At 37.7% G+C, this 25,849-nt stretch overlaps 1 protein-coding gene across 1 annotated transcript in view; it reads right to left on the bottom strand.

The window, feature by feature from the left end:
- The window catches only part of LOC118821739 (transmembrane protease serine 9-like), a 43,771-nt gene extending 18,550 nt beyond the window's left edge, over positions 1-25,221 (bottom strand). The window contains exons 1-10 of the mRNA XM_036590468.1: positions 25,150-25,221; positions 24,591-24,611; positions 19,739-19,901; positions 17,685-17,953; positions 16,394-16,539; positions 16,005-16,296; positions 13,362-13,533; positions 13,003-13,256; positions 12,796-12,896; positions 12,039-12,333 (exon numbers count right to left, since the gene is read on the bottom strand). Coding sequence (XP_036446361.1) covers positions 12,039-12,333; positions 12,796-12,896; positions 13,003-13,256; positions 13,362-13,533; positions 16,005-16,296; positions 16,394-16,539; positions 17,685-17,953; positions 19,739-19,901; positions 24,591-24,611; positions 25,150-25,204 — 1,768 coding nt within the window. The 5' untranslated portion in view covers positions 25,205-25,221. The remainder of the gene's footprint in view (positions 1-12,038; positions 12,334-12,795; positions 12,897-13,002; positions 13,257-13,361; positions 13,534-16,004; positions 16,297-16,393; positions 16,540-17,684; positions 17,954-19,738; positions 19,902-24,590; positions 24,612-25,149) is intronic.
- Between the last annotated feature and the right edge of the window lie 628 nt (positions 25,222-25,849).

The following is a 25,849-nucleotide window of genomic DNA, read 5'->3' as shown; positions in this document are numbered from 1 at the left end:
AATTGTGCATTGTGTATTCTTTAGTAAAAAAAATGGTTCTACAAAGAACCATTAACATTTAAAGAACCCTTTGCATGATTAAAGTGTTCTTTGCATTGTGACAGGGTTCTTCAGATTGGTGGAGAATGTGCTGTAGATTTTTGAAGAGGGTTCTAAATAGTGCCAAAAAGAGTTATTCCTCTTGTAACAAGCTTGACATCATAATAATAGAAGAACGCTTCTTGGTGCTATTATTATTATTATTATTATTATTATTATTATTATTAGTATTATTAGTATTATTATTATTATTTTGCAATCAAATTAAATTAATACATTAATGAATTATTGAATACATAGTAAAGAAACAATAAGAAGTACATAAAAAGATTCCCTGGCCCTGATGTTGAAAGACAGTGACATTATTTGCAAATTTGATTGCACCAACCTATTAAATGACTTCTCTGCAACAAAGACAAGAAAGAAAAAATTCTAAAGGTAGAAAGTTTGTTCCTTCTTATGTATTACCAGGAGAAGTAGTGGATAGATAGGATGTGTTTAGTGGGGGAGGCATTTAAAGTGTAGCCTAGGGCCATTGAACAACTTAACAACTCTGCCTCTGGTAGAAATATGCAATGACTGTGTATTTTTTTTTGTCTGAAACTGGTCTAAGTGCTTTTTAATTAGTCATTAATTGTAAACATGCTGTTTTTTCCTTGTATGCCTGAACTGGTTAAGTGAGTTCTGTTCTCAACTGGTCTGAAATAAAGACACATATCTGTATTCAGTAGGTAAATGAGCAGGAGCACATAAAAACACATGAACAAGCCAAATTAGGAACCTACCTTTGGCTAGGAAGCCGATTATGAGCGCCAAACTCAGCGTCAACATCATCGTCACTTAGAATGAAACCGTCTTACAACATTTCAGACTTTCATACATTTCCTCAGCACCTGAGACTGAGACACACCCACACCTCCCTCCCTTTCTCTCTCTCTCTCTCTGACACTTTATCTATTTTTCTCATTCACTCTTGTTAAAAGAACTGATCAGGCATAACATTATGACCACCTCCTTGTTTCTATGCTCATTGTCCATTTTATCAGCTCCACTTACTATATAAGTGCACTAGGTCTACAATTATCCCCCTTTTAACCTGTTCTTCAGTGGTCAGGAAACCCTATCGACCCTCACAGAGCGGGTGCTATTTGGGTGGTGGATCATTATCAGCACATTCTGCTGCACAGTTTGTGTTGGTCATCCTCTAGTCCTTCATCAGTGGTCACAGGACGCTGTCGGCTGGATAATTTTGGTTGGTGGACTATTCTCAGTCCAGCAGTGACACTGAGGTGTTTAAAAACTCCAGCAGTGCTGCTGTGTCTGATCCACTTGTACCAGTGCAACACACACCAACACACCACCACCACCACATCAGTGTTTCTGCAGTGCTGAGAATGATCCACCACCCAAATAGTACCTGCTCTGTGAGGGTCCATGGGGGTCCTGACTACTGAAGAACAGGGTAAAAGGGGGATAACAAAGTATGCAGAGAAAGAGATGGACTACAGTCTGTAATTGTAGAACTACAAAGTGCACCTATATAGTAAGTGGATCTGATAAAATGGACAATAAGCACACAAACAAGGAGGTGGTCATAATGTTATGCCTGATCGGTGTATATATGTTTCTAAAAGTTTCTTGGTTTTGGATATAAGAGTACATAAGAATCATCAAATTGAAAGGTTCTCTAACTAAACATGGTTCTTATGGCATCGCTCCAAAGGAAATTTGAAACGTGTCTTGAGCGTAAATATAGGTATTTACATCCTGAAATACATGCCCCCAGGTACTTGGCTGTACCATAGCAAGACTCATTAAGGCATTAAGGCGTCTATTATCTGCAGATTTCCTGTTAAACAAGAACAAAAGGCAGTGATGGTAATGGCTGGACAAGTTGTCCTTCATTCCATTTTTTTTTTTTTCAGCTCAACTCGTTTGAGGAGAACTCAGACAACTTTTCCAAGAAATACATTCCTTTGCTGTCAGCTCGCAGTTCATTGAAGTACATCATTACATTGTACATTTAGGTGCTTAGTTTCCTGCTTCCATGTCACTGGTGTAATTTCTTTTTTTGCACATCAGTTCAATTTTTTTAGGTTAAACAGTTTTTGGTAATGCTTTCTTTTACAATCCCTTAAAGAGGAATTCTGTGATTTTTAAATTTCTGCATAATTAAATGGTAAAGACGTAAACAGAATCAATCAGAGTGGTTTGATGTGAAATGCTTCGTTCTAGAGAAGCTTACCAAGTAAGAATCGTTGACAGTGGTGGTGATAGGAGCCAGACGTCTGAAGAGTTTAATGCCTCTAAAAGCTACTTCACGGGTAGTTGTTACATAAACTGGTTCTGAATACATTGCTGGTGCCTGAGACATTGTTTTGTAATAATTCTGACATAAGCTTTTAGTCTAAAATGCAAAACTGAGAAATGCATTTTCAAAAATAGATTTATGTTGGAGAGATACATTGTAAGGTAGGGGTGTCCAATCTTATCCGTAAAGGGTTGGTGTGGCTGCAGGTTTTCACTCCAAACAAGCTGAAGCACACCTGATTCTAATTGTTTAATCAGTTGGTCTTAGTCTTCAAACCTTCAATCAGGTGACCTCCTGCAGCCACACCAGCCCTCTGCGGATAAGACACCCCTTGGACGCCCCTATTGTAAGGCATAATGGGAGTGGGAGTGGTGTAAAGCCTGCTGCTGCTGAACTCTGGAGCAGTGGAAACACTAATCACGCTTTTCTATCTGATGGTCTGATGGACGAGTTTGAGTTTGGCAAATGGCAGAAGAACATTACCTGCCTGACTGCATTGTGGCAACTGTAAAGTTTGGTGGAGAAGGGATAATGCTGTGGGGTTGTTTTTCAGGGGTTGGCCTAGACCCCTTAGTTCCAGTGAAGGGAAATCTTAGTGCTTCAGAAAACCAAGGCATTTTGGACAATTGTATGCTCCTGACTTTGTGGGAACAGTTTGGGGAAGAACCTTCTCTGTTCAGCATGACTGAGCCCCAGTGCACAAAGCAAGCTCCATAACGGCATGGCTGGGTGAGTTTGGTGTGGAAGAACTTGACTGGCCTGCACAGAGCCCTGACCTCAACCCCATCAAACACCTTTGGAATGAACTAGAACAGAGACTGCAAGCCAGGCCCTCTCGTTCAACATCAGTGCCTGACGTCACAAATGCTCTTCTGGATAAATTCCCACAGACACACTCCAAAATCTTGTAGAAAGCTTCCCAGAAGAGTAGAAGCTGTTATAGCTGCAAACCAACTCCATATTAATGCCTATGGATTTAGAATGGGGGGATGTCATGAAAGCTCCTGTGGGTGTAATGTGTAGGTGTCCCAATACTTTTGTCCATATAGTGTATGTGTTTTCAGTGCATTGTGTTGGGGGCTTACATATAATGTCATTCTTATTAACATGGTGCACACACTCCTTTACCTTAGTAACCCCATAATAACTACTAACTACGCCATTGTTATCGTTGTACACTAGAATGAATGCGCCTGTGTGAAAATGTCTGAACATGCCAGCTCAACCCAGGCCTACGCTCCTGTCTTCAGGTTCATTACTCTCTAAGCTGCAAGGTCATGCTAGTGTTTTTTCCCCAGACATGATGGTGCTGTCAAACAAAGCTATGTAGGAATGATGTGGACAGGTCAAACAGGTTTGGTTTGTGCATATACTGGAAATGAAGTAAGTAGTTGAGGCAGTTCATAATTATCTAACAAACATGCTTAAGCATCACACAGATAACACAGAAACCTTACGGGTCTAGTTAGGAAGCCTATTCTATGACAAGTGCTCTTTGTAATGAACAACATAAATGTCCTAATCACCTAAAAGACAGAGCCTCCAGGCAAACATTCTCACATGCTTCAATCTTGACAGACTAGACTGCAGTGACTTCACAGGTCACTGTTAAAAAAATCCTTGTATCTGTGAAGCAGTAACTGTATTAGTGAAGGAGAAATGCTCTTTAAAAGGCTTATAGCCTGCAGTTTTTTGCTTTTTTTTCTGATAAGGTCCATTTATGAATGGTTTTATGTGCCTAAAACAGGACCATATAGACTGGGAAGTAAATTGTATGTTTTGAAAGTTTAATGTTTACATATTACATCCAACAAAAATTACATTTTTATTTTATAAAAGCAAGGAACATTCGGTTTTCCTTGATATGGGCACTTTAATGTTGTTTTGTAATGTAAGTTTTTCATTACAAATGATCAGCATTACAGTTTGATTGAAAAGTGGAAATTATTGAAATATTTACATAAATTACAGAATTTGTTAGTATGTATGTCCCCCTTTTGCTTTAATGACACTCCAGCACTTGAGCTGAAAATGGACACCACAAGTTTGTGCAAAAGCTTCTGATGAGTAGATCAAATCCACCTGAACACAAACTTCAGTGAAAACGATAAAACTCCAAACTTTACTTTGTTTAAAACTTTTTTGCTGTTTTTTTTTTCCAGGTGTAAATGAAAATCATCCTAGTATTTCAATGTGGTCCCAGACTTTTGGAGCACATTGTATGGTGATGTAACAAGATCTTATTTCAAGTAATTTAGGACCACAAATTGCCCAATTCTGGTCCTGGAAATCTACCACCCTGCAGAGTTCAGCACACCTGATTAAGGTAATGAAGGTCTTTAGGAGCGTCTGAATATCAGAGCCAGGTGTGTTGGATCTGTGCTCTCCTGGTAGATCTCCAGGACAACGATTGAGCAGCCCTTGAACAGAAGAACAATTTTGGGTTCCCTAAAGCAGGGATTCCCAATCCCAGTCCCGGTGACCCAACACTATGCACATTTTTGTGCTTTGTCTCATTGAGCTCACCTGGTTCAACTAATGAACAAGCTCCTCGTGGGCTGGGTCAGATGTCTAGAGTATTGAGAGTAATGGAATTGAGAACCCCTGCTCTGAAGAACCTTTCAGTGGATGGTTCTTCATAGAACCATTTTTGTAAATGAGATGTGTGAGTTTGAAGAACCTATTTAAAGTTCTTAGATTCTGGTCAAGAACGATGTGAATGTTCTTCATACCTGCACATGTGATTTACAAAGCTGGTTCTTTAGAGAACTATAATGGTTCTTCTATGGCATCACTCAAAGAAGCTGTTGTGACATGCTTTCATTATGGCATTTCCCACCAGTGTTTAAATTAGAAACTACAAAAAAAATTATAGTTGCAATGTTTCAAAATGACAGTAATGATATCATCTGTGTCCTCTTTCCAGTATAGTAACTTGGCTAGAAAAGGCAAAAAGTTCTTAACATTAATTCATGTTAATATAATGAGGTTTTAAGTATGGATAATTTCTATTGGTCCATTCATTATCAAATGATCACACACTGTGAAGGACATCTAATAGAGTTAAGAGGTTTTCACATGTCAGTAATAATACAATCCTATGAAAGGTGAGTAGATGAGATGTACAGCTGTCTTACTCCATTAACGTGACACTTTCTCCAAGTACGCTGTTATAACACATACTGAACAATGCTTGCCAAACCAGTTCTCCACATTGTTCAGTACAACATACAGCAAGTAACTATACGGTAAGGAAATCTTGTAGAGCATGACAGCAACTTCCTCACAGTTTATAAATAACTGTGTGGTGTAGTTATGTCTTGTATGTTTTGTGCTATGTTGGGTGAATTTGTGTGGTAGAGGTCCATGGATGTGTGTTCAACATGTATGCATTTACTGTATGTTCAATATGCTTTCAGTGGGACATGCTCTTAAAATAAAGGTGCCAAATTGAACTAATAAGGGTCTTTAGGAGCAATACCAGAACCATAGATCCACAGATTTTGGTTCCCTAATGAGCCATTTAGTGGATTATTCTTTAAAGATCCATTTTTGTAAACAAGTTGTGCAAAAGTAAAGAAACGTTTTTAAATTTTAAAATAATGTAAACCAAATAAGGAGTTGTTCCTATAGCCATACGTCTACGCCAAGAACCATTTAGAATTGTTACAGTTCCCCCCTCATGGTGATCAGCAGTCGACCAATCCATTGTGGATTGATCCTCTATAGGCCTTTAGAACTTGTTCCTAAACATTGTTCTCACATGTGACTCGTTTCCCTGCTCATTGCTGCGCTGCTTATAATCCATTGCCTCTGAGACTCTAGTTGCGAAGCCTTTCACCTTCATGTGTCTCTTACCTTGCCAGTCTCCTTCTTTAGTTGTATAGCTTGTCTTGAGCTAGCCTTAGCTTCTTTTCCTGCCTTTTCATAGCATCTTGTCCTGCCTAGCCTAGGCCTATCATCCTGCAAAGGCTTAGCTTCCTAATTCTTCCCATATGCCTGCGATTGTCTTTGTTTATATGCCTGTATGTTAAGCTTTTTTCATGTTTTGCCTTGTTGTGCCACTAGCCTAGTCCTTAGCATTAACTTCCTGTTTATCTCACTAGTATCAGTCTTTGTCAGTCACAGGTGTTTAGTGTCTATGACGTCACCAAGGCTCCATTTTGGAGGTATTGTTTTAGTGAGTGATACAGTGATAGTAGCAGCAAAGAACTAGCATTACTTTTATACTCTTTGGTAGCAGTGAAAGCACTAAAACCAGAGAAGAAGAAGAAAAGTGAGAGGAAACCATGGACCACTGTAGTCGGCGCCATGCTCTTTTGCCCATATCAGGAACTCCGGGTCTAAGCTTCATTTCTCTATGGCCAGAATGAGTAGGGTTTTCTAAAAATCGCCTCTATTGCACCCTGTGTTAAACAAACACGTTCAGAACCCGATACGTTTTGTCCTGTGAACATTCTTCTCTCGAATACCACTGGATCCTCTGAATCACGAGGTCGTTAAAGAGTTGAAATATAAATATTGCTACATGTGAGCTAAAGCTACTGCGCACTGAATTCCTTAAGCCTCCTTAAGCAGGTTATCACGCGCTGATAAACTGATCTCGGCTATTGGAATATCCTCATAATTATTTAATGCTGGTAACATTTTTCTGAGGACATTTTCTCAGGACATTAGCCAGCTTTTTATTCAACTTTTTCCGTTCCACCTTAAGTGGTGCAGCAATCACGTTCTAAAATGCTGCGCCATTTAAGGTGGAACGGGGAAATTCCAATAAGCAGCCGACGAAAAAGAAGCTGACTTCAGCTTCATGGAGGGTTGAAAGGCATGATATGAGGAGGTTTCTTTATTTCCGCTTAACAGCTGAGTAACATGAACTTATTTTTGCTGTTTCACAGAACCGACAGGTCAGCATTTTGTCTCATTTGCTAATGTTTGTGACAGCTAGTCACAGCTGCTGCACCATTTAAGGTGGAACAGGAACATTCAAATAAGAAGCTGTGAAAAAAGAAGCTAAATTAAGCCTCGTTGTTTTAACACGGGTGGTATTTTTGACAAAGAATTTTAGCCCATCAAAATATTCCACCCAGAGGTTTTATTTACGGGTATACCGATAAATAAGCGCGACAGTAGAACATTTTGATAAGGTAGCACAGCTCGTCAGAGCATCGCCACAGCCCGCCCTTGTTTCGTGTAGCTCAGTGACATCACATTGAAGCGCAGTAGCTTTAGCTCGCATGTAGCAATTTTAGTATTATAGCTCTTTAACGACCTCGTAATTCGGAGGATCCGGTGGTATTCAGGAGAAAAATGTACACAGGACAAAACGTATCGGGTTCCGAACATGTTTGTTTAACACAGGGTGCGATAGAGGCGATTTTTCTACAACCGTATTCATTCCGGCCATAGAGAAATGGAGCTTAGACCCGTAGTTCCTAATATGGGCATAACGAGGACTACGGAATGACGCACGACTACAGTGGTCTATAACGAGACAAACTCAGCAGGGAGGCCGGGGACCGTTATTTGGATAAATTATCATCTGTTAACAGCTTTGATCCAGACGACCTGACCGCAAAAAGTCAAAAAACCTGCACTGTCTACAGTGAAAACAGTTTGTTACCCCAGCAGCTGTGCTATAAACCAATGCACTGCTACTGCATGGGCAATGTAAAATAAGCCGAATGAGAGAACACATTATAGAGTGCATGATAAGAAACATCACAGTGACACAGATGAATTAGTGTGACTTCAACACATCCCAAAGTTTCGTCAGGTTGGGGCATCGCCAGACATGTTAGTCAATGCTATCCCAAGTGGCTCCTAGGGTGTTGATAGGCCATTGCTGTAGTATCCCAGGGGGTTGCTAAGGTGTTGCTGAGTAGTTGTTATGGTATCCAAAGTGGTTGCTAGGGTGCTGCCAATCCATAGATATGGTATCCCAAGTGGTTGCTATGGTGTTGCTAAGCCACTGCTGAGGTATTGGAGGTGGTTGCTAATGTATTACTAACCTGCTGTTATTTTATCCAAGGTGGCTGCTAAAGTTTTGCTAGGCCATTGCTACAGTATACCATATGCTTGCTAAGGTGTTGCTAGACCATTGCTATGTTATCAAAGGTGGTGTGACCTGTAAAAAAGAGTAGAATAAAAATTACAATAAGAAGAAGATAACAAAGATCAGTAAGCTGGTTATGTCAGGCCAATGTAACTAATTAACAGAGAGAAGATAGTAAGACCTGCTTGCCAATGTGTCTTCTTGCCATAAAGGGCTTAGAGTATGTTTTTATTTTCTTTTTCTTTTTTAAATTCTGTTTACTCTGAGAAGCAGCTAGTCATAAATCATGAACATGTGCAAGCTGTGATGCTATTACACTACAATGTTTCACTAAGAAACCTGGGAACTCGTTTGTGATTCTGTAATATTTAAGCAGTAGAACTGGAAAGGGAGTGATTTGATCACATAGATAGACTTAACAGTTTTCGATTCTAAGATATATTTGATTATAAGTCAATCAAATAAAATAAAAAATACACATAATGATTCAAATGTTGTAAAACGTTTAGAGGAATTACTTAGCATGTATCTATTTGTCTAATAAAAATCAGTCTAATAGAAATCAAGGTTGTTGCTTTATTTTACGAATAGTGTATTCTTGCAAAAACATATGGGGCAAAATTATTGGCACCCCTAAAGAATATTTTAAATAAAACTTTTAAAAGAAACTGGCAACATTGAACAAAAAAATATTTCTTTTTATTGTCCCTTTTCTCCAGGAACTCATTTGAAGTCTATGACTATAAAATCTCCTTGTCATCCATCAACATGAGTAAAACCAAAAGCGCTGTCAACTCAAATAAGACAGAAGGTTGTGGAGCTGCACAGATTATGACTTTTTTAACAATTAGTAGTTAGTTGAAATTACTATTAAGTGCAATCAAGCCAATAACAAAAAAGTTTGAAAAAGCAGAAGAAGCATTTCCTACAAGCGAGCCACTAGAGGTTGTGCCCGAACTTTTTTAAATGTCATTGGAGGTATAAATGGAATGGAGTGATGGGGTGAGATGAGACAAAAATGAAAGGTTGTAGAAATGTTCTGCATAGAGGAGTAGTCCAAGACCCCTCAAGAAGTGTTCTTCCAACCTTGTTAGAGAAATCGTTGACAGAAAGCATTTCAGTCCTGTTATTTTTGTCTTTGTTTGTTCCAAAACACAGTGTAAAAACTAGAAATATGCAGCATTTGTTTATACACAAATTTCACTAATTGCTTATGTGTTTTATTTAATATACTGATTTTAGTTCATTTTCATGAAGGGTGTCAATAATTCTGGAGTTGACTCTTTTTGCATGTTTTTGCATGTTTTTGCATGTCCCTCTAACATGTATACTTCTAGCTGTCTAAGTACAGCCAAGGTCAGAAGCCTCCTAGTATTTGCATGAGAACAACTCTACTGCCACCTTCAGTACACTTAGAATGGAATGGAAAAGCAACTGAAATAATGAGCACTTACATTTTAATCAGGAAGCTGCTATTTTTTGCATTTATTTTGCCATCTGCTTTTCGATTGGTCACACCTGTGACTATTAAGATTTATTGTTTTATTTTAGACTAAAAGTACAACAAAAAGAGACCAACTATGTGTGGTCCTTACAGTGATAGTTCCACTGCAGTTCTAGAAATCACTTAGTACTTCAGTAGTTTTTGTACTTCAAGTCATGTCATGGAAAGATAATTTTACATTTTTTATTTTACATTTTTTACATTTTCGTTTTTTCATTGAAGTAGTTTAACTCAGACTGTTTAGACTGTTCTACCTACCTCTGGTAGTGGAATACAGAAAATAACAATACAGCAAACTGTTCTCAAAACAGTTCTTTTATATTTGGGCCACTTTCCATAGCAATATGTGCTCTGTGAAATATCACTGCATAAATGTCAGTGTAGTTAAAAGTATACAGTTTCATTCAATATACATTCCTATGCAAACATATGAACACCCCCAGTCAAATTTCATGTATTATTGATTTTTTTCTCTACAGAGAACACACTTAAAAATGACCCTTTTCTACAAACTTTAAAGCAGTTTAACATATTGGGGAAAAAAATAAAACACAATATAAAATGTGCCATAAAACCACATTTTATGTTTTATTTTTTTGATCAATATATTAAATTCAGCAAATAAATAGTAATTGTGCATTAAAATGTGCAGAAGTGTGTTTTCCGTGGAGGATGTGTTCACTTATTTCCACTTAGAATATCAGCAACATGTCTTCAAGAGCACATCCTATCTTTACTCAAATGCAGTGTTGTATTCCTGAAAACAAAGTAAAAATGTTTTAATTTCAAAATCACTTTAAAATGTATTACCACCATTTTATAAATAAATGCCTCTGGACACACAGTTCCAGAAAAGCCCTTTAAGTGGTATAGAACATTTTGTGGGTTTGAGGTTCTTTAAATTTTTAAATGTTTTTACAATACATCAATTTGAAAATTCTTTAGGGAACCAAAAATGCTTTGCTCCAAATAACCTGTTTTGACATCTTTATTTTTAAGAGTGCAATTTTTGTTTAGTTTCACCATATGAAACATTAGACAGTGGAGTGAGTAATGAAACCTGAATAATCTGCTTGGCATTAAAACCAGACTTCAAGGACAAAATATGGGTCTTCACTTTTCTTTTGATAAGCTCACTTAAACTTTACCACCATTAGACCTAATTACCATCTGCAGAAAGCCTGATGAATGTTACTTCCACCATTTAACTAACATGTATACATCTTTAATGAAGGGCTCATGAAGGATTATGATAACTAGCTAATGATGTGAGTTACACTGGAGAGCATGGACTGTAGAAGAGACCAAGTGCCAATTTAGAGCCTCCTTCATTTATTTATTTTCCAGTCAAAACCGGACATTTAGTACAAGTTGTACATTTTTCAGGAGATATTTCTGATGAGATTAGTTATAAGATGATCCACATGCACAAGGAAGGGGGAACACAAAGGAAAATAATTGAAAAAACAGGAGTTATTTAAAGGTTATAAAGAAACAGGCCACCAAATTTGTTACCATCAGATAAACAGTACTTAAAGCATTCATCTTTGAGAGGGAGGGGAAAATGAAGCTCCACTCTTACTTCAGATCTGAAAAAATCCACAGGTGTTTCTGTCCATCCTTCCACTGTGACAACACAATGAGTCTGAAAGGATGTGTAGCTGTCAAGAAGCTGTTGTGCAAATCAAACACAGAAGCTGCTGATGTTCTCAGAACAATGCAGTCCAGACAATATCATCACTGAAAGTGTTTGGGATTACTTGGATCATGAGGGACAAAAATGGCAACTAACTTCTAAGACTGAACTTTGGAGGTGTGGAAAAATATCCCTGCAGATTTCTTTGAAAAACTGAAAGTAGGTCTTCCAAAAAGAATGGATGCTGCAATAAAAGCAAAAGGAGGACAGACTAAACTCTGAAAAAAAATATATAAAATATTGTTTAATAAGTTTTTTCTGCCTTTTAAAATTGACACTGAAGAAAAAGGTTTTTTAAAGTCTATTTTGACTAGAAATTAAATAAATTACGGGTGGTTTCTGACTTCTGCACAGTACTGCACTCGTCCCTTGGGTTAGGGTTGATAGTTTATTTTCCTGAGTACTTTAGTGAGCTAACACGATCATTCTTAACTGAACATTTGAATGAGAGCAGAAAGCAGGAGCAGAAGGAGAGACATGACAGAGAAGAATGTAGATGACTCAGTTGCACTGGAGCTGACTGGACTGACGGTGGTGGTGTTGGTAGATGTGGTGTTGGCTTTGGAAGGGAAGGTGCCCACTACTGTCAGCAGGAATTCTGAGAAGCTTGATGTTTTAGTGAAGACCTGAACATCTGAGGCACGAGACAGCTTGGTAGCCAGAGTCAAAACTGCAGGCTGGACCCATGATTGGTCAACCTTACACATCAGAGGACCTCCTATATTAGTCTGAGAGTGAGAGAGAAAGATTATGAGTCTATTTCAGAGACAGAGTTTCTTAACTCTGTTATCAGATGAACTAGGACACTGTTGTGACTCTGTGTTGAGCTGCTAGTGAGAAGTTAGGGGTAAAAGAGGAGGGGTGAGAACCACCTGCTGTTTAAACTATTCACACCTCTCCACAAAGACGAGCGTGCTGAGAAAAATAACACTGCAGCTTTCTTCAGTTCTTAAAACTATCATGTACTGTAAAGAAATAGGATTTAAACACAATAAAAAAATCTTTTTTTATATTTTGCCTTGCTTGCAAAGACGAAAAATCAATTTGGGTTTTTAAATCATTCACCAAAATATATATTCTTTGAACATTATTAAAGAAAAAAGTGCATAGTTCAACTGAGGATCTCATCCAAAACAGGTGGACTTTTTATACCATTTTATGCCTACTGTAAAAATAGATTAATTAGAGACCTGTTCTAAAGGCATGACTCCTGTGCAGATGCTACTGTTAGATGAGGATGCGCTCCCGCAGTCCAGTATAGTAGTGTTGAACTGCTGAAGAGTTTGCTCAACTATAGCACAAAGAGAACAAACATGAGAGAGAAAATTGATGACATCCATTGGAATGATTTGAAAAGAGACATATTTCATATAGTGTTTCACACACAAATAACATACCTCCACCTCCTGAACCCCAGCCAGACGCCCAGCACTGAGTGTTGATAGGGAAACTGTTGCTCCCCAGGTCCACACATATGGGCTGAATATAGTCTGTAAGTGTTGGCTTGCGAGACAATTGCAGTACTGCTACGTTGTTCGCTGTACCAGTGCTCAGTGAGATTTTAATCACGTTGACAGAAACCTCGTTGGCATTGGAGCCGTTCTGTTTGAGGCGGCCCAGAATTACTGTCCAGTCAGAAGCATTGGTGGAGCTGTGAGATACAGAACATCAAGTCTGACAACTAGCACTAATGTGTGTTGATTTGGTTTTGACCTAACTGACTCAATTTGTATATATCATGTTGCTGTGGCTTTACCTAGAGAAGCAATCAGCGGAGCTCAAGACAAACTGCTCAGCTACCAGTGTTCCTCCACAGGCATAAGTACCACTACGTTGCAGGCTGGCCATCCATGGCCACACACCTGCAGATGCCAAGGAGTTTCCCCCTCCTGTAACGGCATTTAGCTTGGCACTGCCACACACCACAGCTGGAGCAAGAGAGGAAATGAACAAAAAATTCTCAGCATTGAGACTAGTCTTGGGCTTTGTTCACACAGAAAAGCAAATCGGGTTTGATTACTGTATCTGACTTTTTTGACCAACTCTTTAAACCTCAGGATACAACTGACCAAATCTGATTTGTATGGTCAGACTGTAGTTGCATTTGCTCACATATCCACATTGGTTGAGACAGGCTTTAATACAAAGTAGGAAATGTTACCTAAAAGACTTTTAAAAGCTTCTGTTCTCCATGTTTAAGCTATAATATGTGAACATGCACCACTGACTTTCATGTCACACGTTCTGACATTATGAACCACCCCTGAACAAAACACATGAAATCAGACCTGACCCGTCAAACTGAGTCACATATCTGTAAATCAGATTTGAATCCGATTCAAAACCACCTACAAATGTGGCTTGAATCTGATTGGAAAAAGTCAGATTTAGTGTGGCTTTTTTGCCATTTGGTCTGCAGAAAATTTTGCCTGGATATGCTGAAAAATCTGATTTGAGCTGTCTGTCTAAACAAGGCCTTGTGATCTTGTAAAGAATCTTTAGTGACAACCAGGGGAAATTATGGGAGTGTACACGTATTAAGGTGGAAACAAATGGAGTGTCAAGTTTCTAAACCAGTCCAACGTCTTATTAAGGTGGTGCCTAAAGTAGAGGGCAACGGTCAAAACTGTCCAACCGATAACAGGCCTGTCGTTAGCCCATGGATGTAAAGTAAGCATGGCTGAAAAATCCCCCACTCCAATTAAACACGTAGCCATGTGATGAGTGTGAAGAGAACACATTACCTGTGGTAAAAATAAACAATATTTTTTGCACAGGAAGAACAGTTAGCTAATGATAGTGTTTTGCTAGCTCGCTGAGTTTGCTTGTGTTACTGATTGTACACTGGCTGTTAAAAGAGCATTGACTAGAAGAACTTGGGGTGGTTTTTAGAGTTTGTCTCCAGATGTGTCATTAAGAGATCACGCCTGGCCTCAAGAGTCTTGAACTTTACCCTTTGCCTGCCAATGAAGTTCTAGAAGGCTTCTCCGGGCACACTAGAGAGAAAATATGGATAATCTTACGTGAAGCAGTAGTTGTGGTGACAGTGGTGGTTGTAGTGGTATTTGTGGTCATGGGGACAGCTGTGGTTGTAGTGGTGGTCGTGGGGACAGCTGTGATTGTAGTGGTAGAAGTTGCTGTAGTGGTAGTTGTGGTCGTGGGGACAGCTGTGGTTGGAGTGGTAGAAGGGATGGTTGTAGTGACAGTTGGGGTTCCAGAGTCACTGCTAGAAGACATGACTGTAGTTGATAAAGAGGCTGGATAAGCAGATGATGATGGATGTACACTGATAAAAACATGGAAGGAGATATTGAAAGACATGCAGAACAAATGAGTGAAGGGAGTATGCATAGCAACAAAGAATATCAACAAATAAAAGAGCAAAAGACAAAGATATATTTTGGGATTTGTTTAAATATTGTGCACTAGCTTAAACAGTCTATCACCAGCGTTAGGGGTAACATGGTCATTGTCATTACACCAGCTGTGGGTAATATGAGCTAGTCTGACTAAATAATAAGTAGTGTGACTTCGTTCAGGAGCTCGAATGAGTAGAATGAATAGCGGATGCTGAGCGGATTGTTCGGCTGAGACCAACATTATTAAGTTACTGTTTTTGCCATGTTATATATGCAGTAAGCTTGTTAACTTTAATTAGACAAAACAAGCAAATCAACCTCAAAACCGCCAGAGAAAACTGATGGCTTCAGCGTTGCACTGAGTGCTGCAGTATCCGGACAAATGTCTTTCCTTTTGCTATTATCAATGTATAGAAAGTCTGAATCAAGGGCTATTGCAAATATCTAGGTAGTTATATCAGTGGTTGCGTCCTCCTGAAATGGCAGCATTACATTTTGGGATGCAGTATATCAACAGCTCTGGCTGTGTACTGGAATAAGTGTCCAGATTAATACGTCAGCCAGGTATGTTTGGCGTACTGAGGAAATACATGTTGGTCAAATACTGCATATCGCTTTCTACTTTTGGGCATAATCAGTATACGAGTAATATGTAGTAGAATATTTAGAACACAGCTCTTGTGTTTCAGTAGCGACATGAAAATGTGGGACAGCTTTGCTTTTTTAAGTAAGGTTTTTTAATTAAAAAAATTAAACTCATTATGATGTCAAACAAATCAAAAACAAATCAAAAAGATAAAAGAAAATTTGAGAAAAAATGTAAGTACTATTTTCACAAGTTGAAATGTAGGGGTTAGGGTTTGGGACAGCCACCTCCCTGTAGAAAGTACTCTATAAATCATGATTTTGTATACTGTCACTCTCCAAAAAAAGGATTTCCATTTTTTGCGATTTTCAGTTTTCATGATCAATGGACCAACAGAGATGGTCCATATGAGTTTTAGTATTAAATTATGTAACATAAATGCAAGCAATCTTACATGAAGCAGTAGTTGTGGGGACAGTGGTGGTTGTAGTTGTTGTGGTGGCTGTAGCAACAGCAGGCAGGCCATCACAGGACACACTCAGGTCCCCATCAGCGCCTGTAGAAGTGAATGTGACAAAGCCTGGCTGGTTGCTGGTAATGTGCTGGTTGATCCAATCTTGGTACTGAGACACTCTAGTATACACTCCAGGATAATTTGGCTGAGCACAGCCTTCACCAAAGCTCACAATGCCTGCCTGGACCCACACACTGTTCTGTTTGCTGACGAGTGGTCCTCCAGAGTCTCCCTGCACAAGACCAAATAGATAACCATGTGTATACAATGAATATCTTTAGATGCAATACGAGAGAATACAAGCAGTGAAGAGATTAGGAAGACATTACCTGACAGGAGTCTTTGCCCCCTGCCAACAAACCAGCACACATCATGTTGTCTGTGATCTGTCCAACTCCATGTAAGCAGTTACATTTCCTGTTTCCAACAACTGGAATTTGTACTTCCTGCAGGGTCCAGGGAGATGAAAGACTTACTGAGGAAACACACATTGAACATCATTTTAACTCAGTAAAATATTGTGAAATGTGAAGAAGTGTGCAAATGTACTGTAATTACTAATACGGTAAACTTTGCTAACTTGGAGGATAGAGTTATAGTAACTAATTAGATTTGTGGCATAACTCCAATAATCATGGCCTACTTTTCATTGCAGGGTCAAATAAAGTGTAAAACGAACCTTCAGCTTTCATCAATGAAAATTCTTCAAATAAAATTGGTTTTGAATAGTTTAATTCCTGCAACCTCAAAAGTGATAAGGTCCAGTAATTTGTCTTTTATGAGCAAGACTGCATTACTGCAATACATTAATTTAACACCAACATCCAAGGACTCAAAACAGTCTAAACAAAATTATTATAAAAATAAAAGTACAAGTGCTGAAAGCCTCTTTGCTCAGCTGAGGCAGGCTTACTGCAAATGCCTAGAATCATTTACAGCTCAGTTCAGAGAAAATCGTTCTTATAAAGCTCCTAAATTCTGGAATAGCTTTCCAGAGAATATGGAAGGGCAAACAAGCATCTCAAAAACAGTAACTTTACCAGAGAGGGCAAAAACATTCTTATTTTATTATTATTTCTTATATTTGATGTAAGTTCATGTAAAAAAGATTAAATTATTATTTTTATAATAATTTTGTTTAGACTGTTTTGAGTCTTTGGATGTTGGTGTTAAATTAATGTATTGCAGTAATGCAGTCTTGCTCATAAAAGACAAATGACTGGACCTTATCACTTTTGAGGTTGCAGGAATTAAACTATTCAAAACCAATTTTAAATGAAGAATTTTCATTGATAAATAATAATAATAATAATAATAATAAGGATCCACATTTGCTTAGGATTTCAACAAAGAGCATGTAGGTCTACTGATCAACAGCCTTACCTTGCTTAGCTTTGGCGTGGTATACATGATCATTTTTTAACTGTTTATTTTATTGTTTTATCATTTTTATTTCTCTACATCATCTGTACATTTCAGCAGTCCTTTGTATTGTGTGAACATCTCAAAGCATTTTTTTGCGTTCTGCTGTAAAGTTACCATTTTGAAGATGCATGGTTTCTTTTTTAACAGCAGCGATCTGGACCTTAGCTTCCTAATAAACACTTCATCATTTCTCACCATTACTGGCAATGTCTCCCCAGCCAGTGACCCAGGTCAGAGTGCCATTGAAGAATGTGCTTCCGGCTGCAGCCAGGCAGACAGGCGTAATATAATTAGTGAAGGTCACACTAGAGCTCAGCTGCAGCAGAGCGATGTCGTTGTCTTTAGTGTCTGAATTGTAGCTGGGATGTACGATGACTTGAGAAACAGATCTGGATGTTACATTTGGGTTACTTATGCCCAGTGACTGCTCACCCAGATGCACGGTCACAGTTGCAGAACTATTACTGGAAAAAAAAACAGAAAGCCATTTTTTTCCATCATCTATTTTTTTTTTAATTTCTTATCATAGTACTGTGAGCTGCACTTTGTAATTTTATTAGTGTTTGAGCTGTTCCCCTATTTCAGACTGTTGGTTGTACTGGGGAGAAGAGGGCCACAGTCCAACCTTTGCTCCAGTGGCAGCTCTATTGCAAACCTGCCTCTCATGCTCCTACTTTGCATAGTTCTCATGTGTTTCATTGCATATTATTTAGCTGAAGAGCAACACCAACAGCCTTTTAGCTAGAGGTGGGGGAAAAAATCGATTCTTAGATGCATCGCGATGCGGACGTGGATGATGCTGAATCAAATGGTACTTTTCTCTTTGAACTTACTGTCTGCAACATCCGCTCATCATGGCAACTGACATAAACCTACATGAACATTTATAAAAATCTAGTCTGTCATACACGTTGGTTTTGATGTAGGATAACACCGATTTTTTCAGACATTGTGTTGTGAAACTTTTTTGGGTGAAATGATGGGGTTAGTCCCTACTATAGGTGTTAAAGCTATAACAGCTATAATGGCCTCCACTATTTTGGGAAGGCTTTCCACGAGTTTTTTGAGTCTATCTGTCGGAAACTGTGCTCGTTTCAGTCAAAAAAAGATTTGAGAGGTCAGGCACTGACGTTGGACAAGAAGGCCTGGCTCGCAATTGACATTCCAATTCATCCCAAAGGTGTTAAGTGCGGTCAGGGCTCTGTGTGTAGCCTAGGGGGTTCTTAGAAGAAATTTGATGGAGACAGGGTCATGGTCCATAACTCCATAGCCTTAATACCAGGTTTTTGGGAACAGCACAAAACAGAAAAAAAGATGAGCACAGTCACTCTTAGCTAATAGCCAAAAACAAACACAGCCCTCTGTCTCTAAAGAAAAATGCTCGTATTCAGACTCTTCAGTCTAAAAGTGCTTATAAAAGAGAAATTAACGCAGCCAAAATACTTTATACTACTTTTTGAATTACTTTAAAAGTGGCATATCCAACACCACAGTATATACAAATACACATATTTTTAGAAAATATGGAAATGTTTCCTTTGCATATGGGATGATAGTTGTTAAATGAAAATATACAAACATTTGTATATGTAGTGTATGCATATAATACATAGTAATATATATATATATATATATATATATATATATATATATATATATATATATATATATATATATATAGTAATAATATGTAGTATATAATATTTGTGTTCATGTCCACCTACCATCCACGCAGTCATTATGTTTGTCTAAGTTTACATTAGGTTAAAATCAGTGTGTGAAATACCCTCTTTTTATTCAGGGGGTAATAGGTTGGCATCCAGTGTTGGCAATTTGCTACAGCACCACCTTGGGGCAAGCTAGTGCTACATCACTAGTTGATTAACAATATGAAAAACAGAAGCTTGCCATTTTATGGGTGAAGCAGGCTAAACAGTGACCTTTGCCTGAATTTGTATTTTACGGACAGCATAACATCATAAGTTTATTTTCAGGGACCTACCCAGAATTTTGGTTTTAAAACATTCAGGGGGTCCAAAACACCCTGTATTTCGCACCTTGGTTAAAATGGACATCAAATAAACACCAGAGTTTGAAACCTAAACAGCAAGTGATTTTTTTTAAAACTAGATGTTCTCTTAACACTGATGCTTATTTGATGTTGCAGCCAAACCTACAGCTCATCTAAACTCCAGGACACATTTAAAAAGCATGACAGAAGATGGCTTAAAACCTAAAGAGTGTGACACCTGTCAATGCAGTGAGCTGCTGATAAAACCCAGTTAGAGTTGATGAGGGATCCACCACAGAAATGGGCACCATCAGTCTGCAGGCTAGCTTGCCAAGGCCAAGAACCTGGAGAAGCATCCTGTCCTCCCACTATCTTGGTATTTAGAGAAGCCACACCGCACACTGGCAAAGAGAGAAGAAATTTCTAATTAGGTGGAAGACTCCCTCTCTGTACTTATGTGTTTGTGATTGTCTTGCACTGTCTTGTCTTGTAAATTATACAATGCTGTCTTATACTGTCTTGCTTAAATTGCACTAAATATTGATGTGTTAGTATATATTTAATATATTTAGCCTTTAATGTATAATGTCTATGCATCAAAGGTCTGGAGAGTGTCATTTAGTCTCCACTCTGTACTGTAGCTGTATATAGTGAAAGATGACAATGAAGTTCAACTTAACATAATTTGCATAACATTGCATGGCTGTACTGGTTTTTTTTTTGGGAAGGCAAAAAGCTCAGGCTTTTTGCACAATGTTTATAGAGAGAGAGAGACTTTCTTAATGTCAGTGGAAATGCAGAATTGCAGCAATGGCTGAATAATTTGGCTGATTTTTATGAACCTTTTTTTAACCTAAAGCTCATACTGTCTGGGCTAAATGAAAACATGAAACATTTACAGTACAAATTGTAATTCAAATAACATTATTTTAAAAGGTATGTTTTAAAAATGAAAATTTTTGTTTTGTTTTTGTTTGTTGCCTGTGTAAATAAGTTGAATCAAATAAAGTGCTATGTTGAAAGTAAAAGGCAACTGGCTATTGAACACAATGATTCATACAAAATTATGCTATGCTGACATTTTTGGACAGGTGTAGCAGCAGCATTCAAATACAGTATCAGTGCACTTACCTGACTCACATTTTTTATATCAAAATAAAAAAAAATAATAAAATCAAGATTATAAATTAGCCAATTCCTGACCGAAAATCAACTGATTTCCATCCCTATATATACACTTGGATGTCAGCAAAGTTATTTACTTAGCCGTCTAACCACAGCATATTGGAGTTGAAATTAAATAATGATTATGAGCTCAAAGTTCAGACTTCCAGCTTTATTTTGGGGACATTTATGTCCAAATCAGGTGAAGGGTGTAAGAATGACAATCATTTTCATACATAGCCCCCTATTTTTAGGGACCATTGGCAGCTCAGCTGTTTCATGGCAACATGTGTGTTATTTTCTCATTTCACTTACAAGTAAGCAGACAGTGGTGGACAGTAATGAAGTAAATTCAATTGTAAATGTAAATGTGTAGTTTTTTCATGTATCTGTACTTTACTAAAGTATTTTCATTTTGGGTGACTTTTTACTTTCACTCCACTACATTTCAAAGTCTAATATCTTACATTTCACTCCACTACATTGCAAAGTCTAATATCTTACATTTCACTCCACTACATTTCAAAGTCTAATATCTTACATTTCACTCCACTACATTTGGAGAAATCTGTTGTTCCTTTTGTGTAATATGTGCATAAAAACGCAACATGTCAAAACATACAGCGCGCACTTTGTTTTGAGCTTGTTTTGACCTGTTGGACCTGTTGTTCCTACATAAATGATGGAAGAAACTCCTGACTCTAACCAAACTTTGTGTAAATAGACCACAACATAGAAATATGTACACATATGCAGTTGTGACTGGCATGTTTCTTTTTTCTGAATTCATACAAACACTTTCATTTTATAGTAAATTTGTTTTTGCTAGTTTATCTTTAGAAACAGAGACTGCTTTTATTAAATTTAAACATGTTAAAATTTAAACTAATTTTTACTTAAACTAAGTTGCAAATAAATCTTAAACTGAAACGTTGCTTCTTTGCAAAAAGTTATTTCAGAGCCATTGGGTTCTACCCAGTGGAAATTGTTTGCCTTCAGTGTTTTGTGTTTATGATCATTTTAATAGACATCAGTGTCAGACTAATTAATGACATTCTATTAAAATATTGGTGTTACAAGAGTGACAGAGCATTTTCACCTAAAATGAGTTGATAAAGCAAGAGTCTTGTTACAAAAATGATAATAGGACATTAGACCCAATAATAAAGACCTCTGATAGTTAAGTACATTTAAAGGAAAATTCTTTTGTAATTTCACTCAAGTGGGGGTCTAAAGGGAGGACTTCTACTTTTACTGGAGTAATATTTTACCTTGGGCATCTCTACTTTAACTCAAGTACATGGTTTGTGTACTTTATCCACCACTGTAAGCAGATAAAAGTTCTCGAGCTGATTTCAAGTGTGTCATTTGCATTTGAAATCTGTTGCTGTTAAATATATGAAGTCCAAAGAGCTTTACTGCCATTGAAGCATGCCATCATTAGGCTAAAAAAATCAAATAAACCGAATAGGGAGATAGAAAAAGCATTAGGTGTGGCCAAACCAACTATTTGGTACATTCTTAAAGATCATATTGGTGAAATCAGAAACATGTTATTGTGTAGGTATGTATTGCTGTCAATGGAACTATTAATGATGTGTCTTCTGAAAAACACAGCAGGATGAATTCTGAGGTGTACACGGCTGCTTAGATTCAGGCAAATTCTTCAACGGCACTTCGCAGTGCAGATGGATAATGACTTGAATGGTCAAGTCAATTACCTGAGTTTAATCCAATCGAGAACGCATTTCACTTACTGAAGGTAAAATGGCCCAAGAACAAGCAGGAACTGAAGCCCTGCTGTAAAGACCTGGCAGGGCATCATCAGGGAGGAAATCCATGACTGGTGATGTCTACGGGTCCTAGACTTCAGCCAGTCATTGATTGCAAAGGATTTGCCACTGAATATTAAAAATGACAATTTATGATTTTCAGTTTGTCCAATTGCTTTGAGTCACTTCAAATGAGGGGGCTATGAAATTTGTAATAATTCATATACTGTTCACCCAATTTGAATGTAAATATGCTCAGATTAAAGCTGAAAGTGTGCACTTTGAGCTTGTTCATTATTTTATTTTGATTCCAGTATGCTCTGTGAACCACCTAAAATAATAATAACTTGGTCAGTATCTATCTATCTATCTATCTATCTATCTGTCTAACAACACTCTGCATGCATTTGGGAACTGAGGACACCAATTGCTGTAGTTTTGAAAGTAACATGTTTTTCCATTCATACTTGATATAAGATTTCAGCTGATCAACTGTTCAGGTCATGTTGTCATATTTTTGTTTCATAATGCGCCAGATGTTTTCAGTGGGTGACAGGTCTAGTCTGCAGACAGGTCAGTTTAGCACCTGGACTCTTTTACTACAGAGCCATGTTGTTGTAATATGTAGAGAATGTGGTTTGGCATTGTCTTGCTGAAATAAGCAAGGCCTTCCGTGAAAAAGACGTCATCTGGATGGCAGCATATGTTGCTCCAAAACATGTATATATCGTTCAGCATGAATGGAGCTTTCACAATTATGCAAGTCACCCATGCCATGTGCACTAATGCACCCCTATACCATCACAGATGCTGGCTTCTAAACTGTGCGCTAATAGCAAGCTGGATTGACCCTCTCCTCTCTAGCATGGAGGATGCAACATTCCTGATTTCCAATAAAAATGTAAAATTTTGATTCGCTGGACCACAGGACACTTTTCCACTTCGGCTTAGTCTGTCTTACATGAGCTCAGGCCCAGAGGAGGTTGCAGCTTTTCTGGATCCTGTTTACTCTGTTTTTTCTTTGTATAGTAGAGTTTCAGCTTGGATTTGTGAATGCAGTGATGAACTGTGTTCACAGACAGTGGTTTTTTGGAAGTGTTCCTGAGCCCATGCAGTGATTTCCACAACAGAATCATGTCTGTTTTTAACTCAGTGCTGTCTGAGAGCCCAAAGATCTTGGCCATCCAGTATTGGTTTTCGGCCTTGTCCCTTGCATACAGAGATTTCTCTGGATTCTCTGAATCTTTTAATGATATTATGTACTGTAGATGATAAAAGTTCTTGAATTTCAGTCTTTCACAGAGTGGTGAACCCGTTTACTTCTGAAAGACTCAGCCTCTCTGAGATGCTCTTTTTGCCAATCATGTTACTGACCTGTTGCCAATTAACCTAATCAGTTGTGAGATCTTCCACCAGGTGTTTTTATAGCCTTACACAATTTTACCAGTCTTTTGTTGGCCCTGTCCCAACGTTTTAAACGTGCTGCTGGCATCAAATGCAAAATGGGCATATATTTTTCAAAACACACACAAAAAATTTCTCACTTTCAACATTTGATATGTTTTATTTGAATGATTTCTAATTAAATATTGGTAGTAAATAATTTGCACATCATTGCATTCTGTTATTGTTTACATTTTGCACAGCATCCTGACTTTTTTGGAAACTGGCTTGTATATATAATGATAAATAAATTATATTATATATTATTATATAACTTTACAGAGTCCAGCTACTGTCACGCTACATTTTTCTGTGACTGAGTCTCTACTGTAGCCGTCTTGTTCAAATACAGCTTTTAAATGGCAAGATTCATTAATGCCTGCCTTGATAAAGAAAGTTATTTCCAGCCAGTTACAGTGAACGAGCTTATCACTGAATCTTTAGTAAGCAAAACATACCACTGGCGGCAGTGATATCAGTTATATCAGTAACTACAGCACGCAGGGACACCTTCCACAGATGTGCTTTTGTTGAACCACATCAGTATAACTGTGGCTTTAGAGGACCAGTAGTAACACAACATTTCTCTCTCAACATATGTTCTTGCGATTCTTATTTTATTGCATGTAGCACAGAGTATGACATATTAATTGCTGCACTTTTATTCATTTATGTATCCATATCATTTCATAATAATAAGAAATAACTTACCACCCAACTGTGAGTGGCACACTGAAACAGAAAGAACAAAGTTAGTGTTAGTTACTCATTCAGTAACATTTTCATGGCACAGTGGATTTTTTGCTGTAGATTCAAAGAGATTAATGAAAAAATGGGATCCAGAATTAAGAATAACAGAATCTTTTATATCTGGGTAATGCTTTTTGTTTTGTACTGGTCGGGAAGGTATAGCACTTTTTGCAGTTCTGTCCCCATATCTTTTGTCTCCCTGAACAAAATAAGTGATCATGATTTCTTAAATGTGTGTGTGTGTGTGTGTGTGTGTGTGTATATATATATATATATATTATATATACTCATTGATCATCATCTTAATAATTTAATGTTGCAGAAATTTTTAAAAATAGGTGGAGTTTCCCTTTAACGTACTACTAGAGGTTCAGTGAACTCAGCATTCTAAGGAAACAGGCCTATTTGCTTTTTTTAGACTGAAATGCCAGGTTTTTACAGTGCAAGAATCTGTTTTATTCACAAAGATCAAAAGAGGATATAATTACAGTCGAAAATGTACTGCAGTTGATGAACTTACCTTTTGCTAAGAAGCTGATGACGAGCACCACACTTAGTGTCCTTGACATCACCATCGTCACTCACATTGAAACTGTCTTACAACATTTCAGTCTTATATATACCTTGTGAGCATCTGGGACACACCCACACTCACCAACTCTCTCTCTCTCTCTCTCTCTCTCTCTCTCTCTCTCTCCCTCTCTCTCTCTGTCTCAGTGGAAGAACATCTGTATCAATGTGAAACATGTTTGTCTGCCCATAATATAAATAAATACACAAAACTGATGTAAGTGTAAAATGTCCTTTAGCACTGTTCCACTTTGCTGCCATTACTGGAAATGAGTGTTATAGAACCAGTTTTATTGTCTTTCTGTTTTAGTATTTTGATAAAGACATACAGCAAGATCAGTAATGAGTATGTACAGTAATGAGAATGACTCCACAAGAAATATAACATTTCTAAGATCACATGCTGTAACATAGACAGACATTCTGTGATTTAAGTGGGTGCTAGGTCATTTAGAGTCTTAAAAACTAGTAGCAGAACTTTAAAATCCTAAAAGTTACAGGCAGGCCTGTGGAGTTCTTTCAAAACAGGGAACATATAAGCTCTTTTTTTGGTTTTGTTAGGATCTGTCTTTACAAGAAATGTAACATTTCTTGTGGAGTCCCACAAGTTTCAGTTTTAGGGCTTTTGCTTTTCTCTTAGTACATGATAA

Source organism: Colossoma macropomum, unplaced genomic scaffold (genome assembly GCF_904425465.1).
Source record: "Colossoma macropomum unplaced genomic scaffold, Colossoma_macropomum, whole genome shotgun sequence".
Taxonomy (NCBI): domain Eukaryota; kingdom Metazoa; phylum Chordata; class Actinopteri; order Characiformes; family Serrasalmidae; genus Colossoma; species Colossoma macropomum.
Note: the sequence above shows the minus strand (reverse complement) of the source record. Positions and strands in the feature narration are given on the sequence as shown.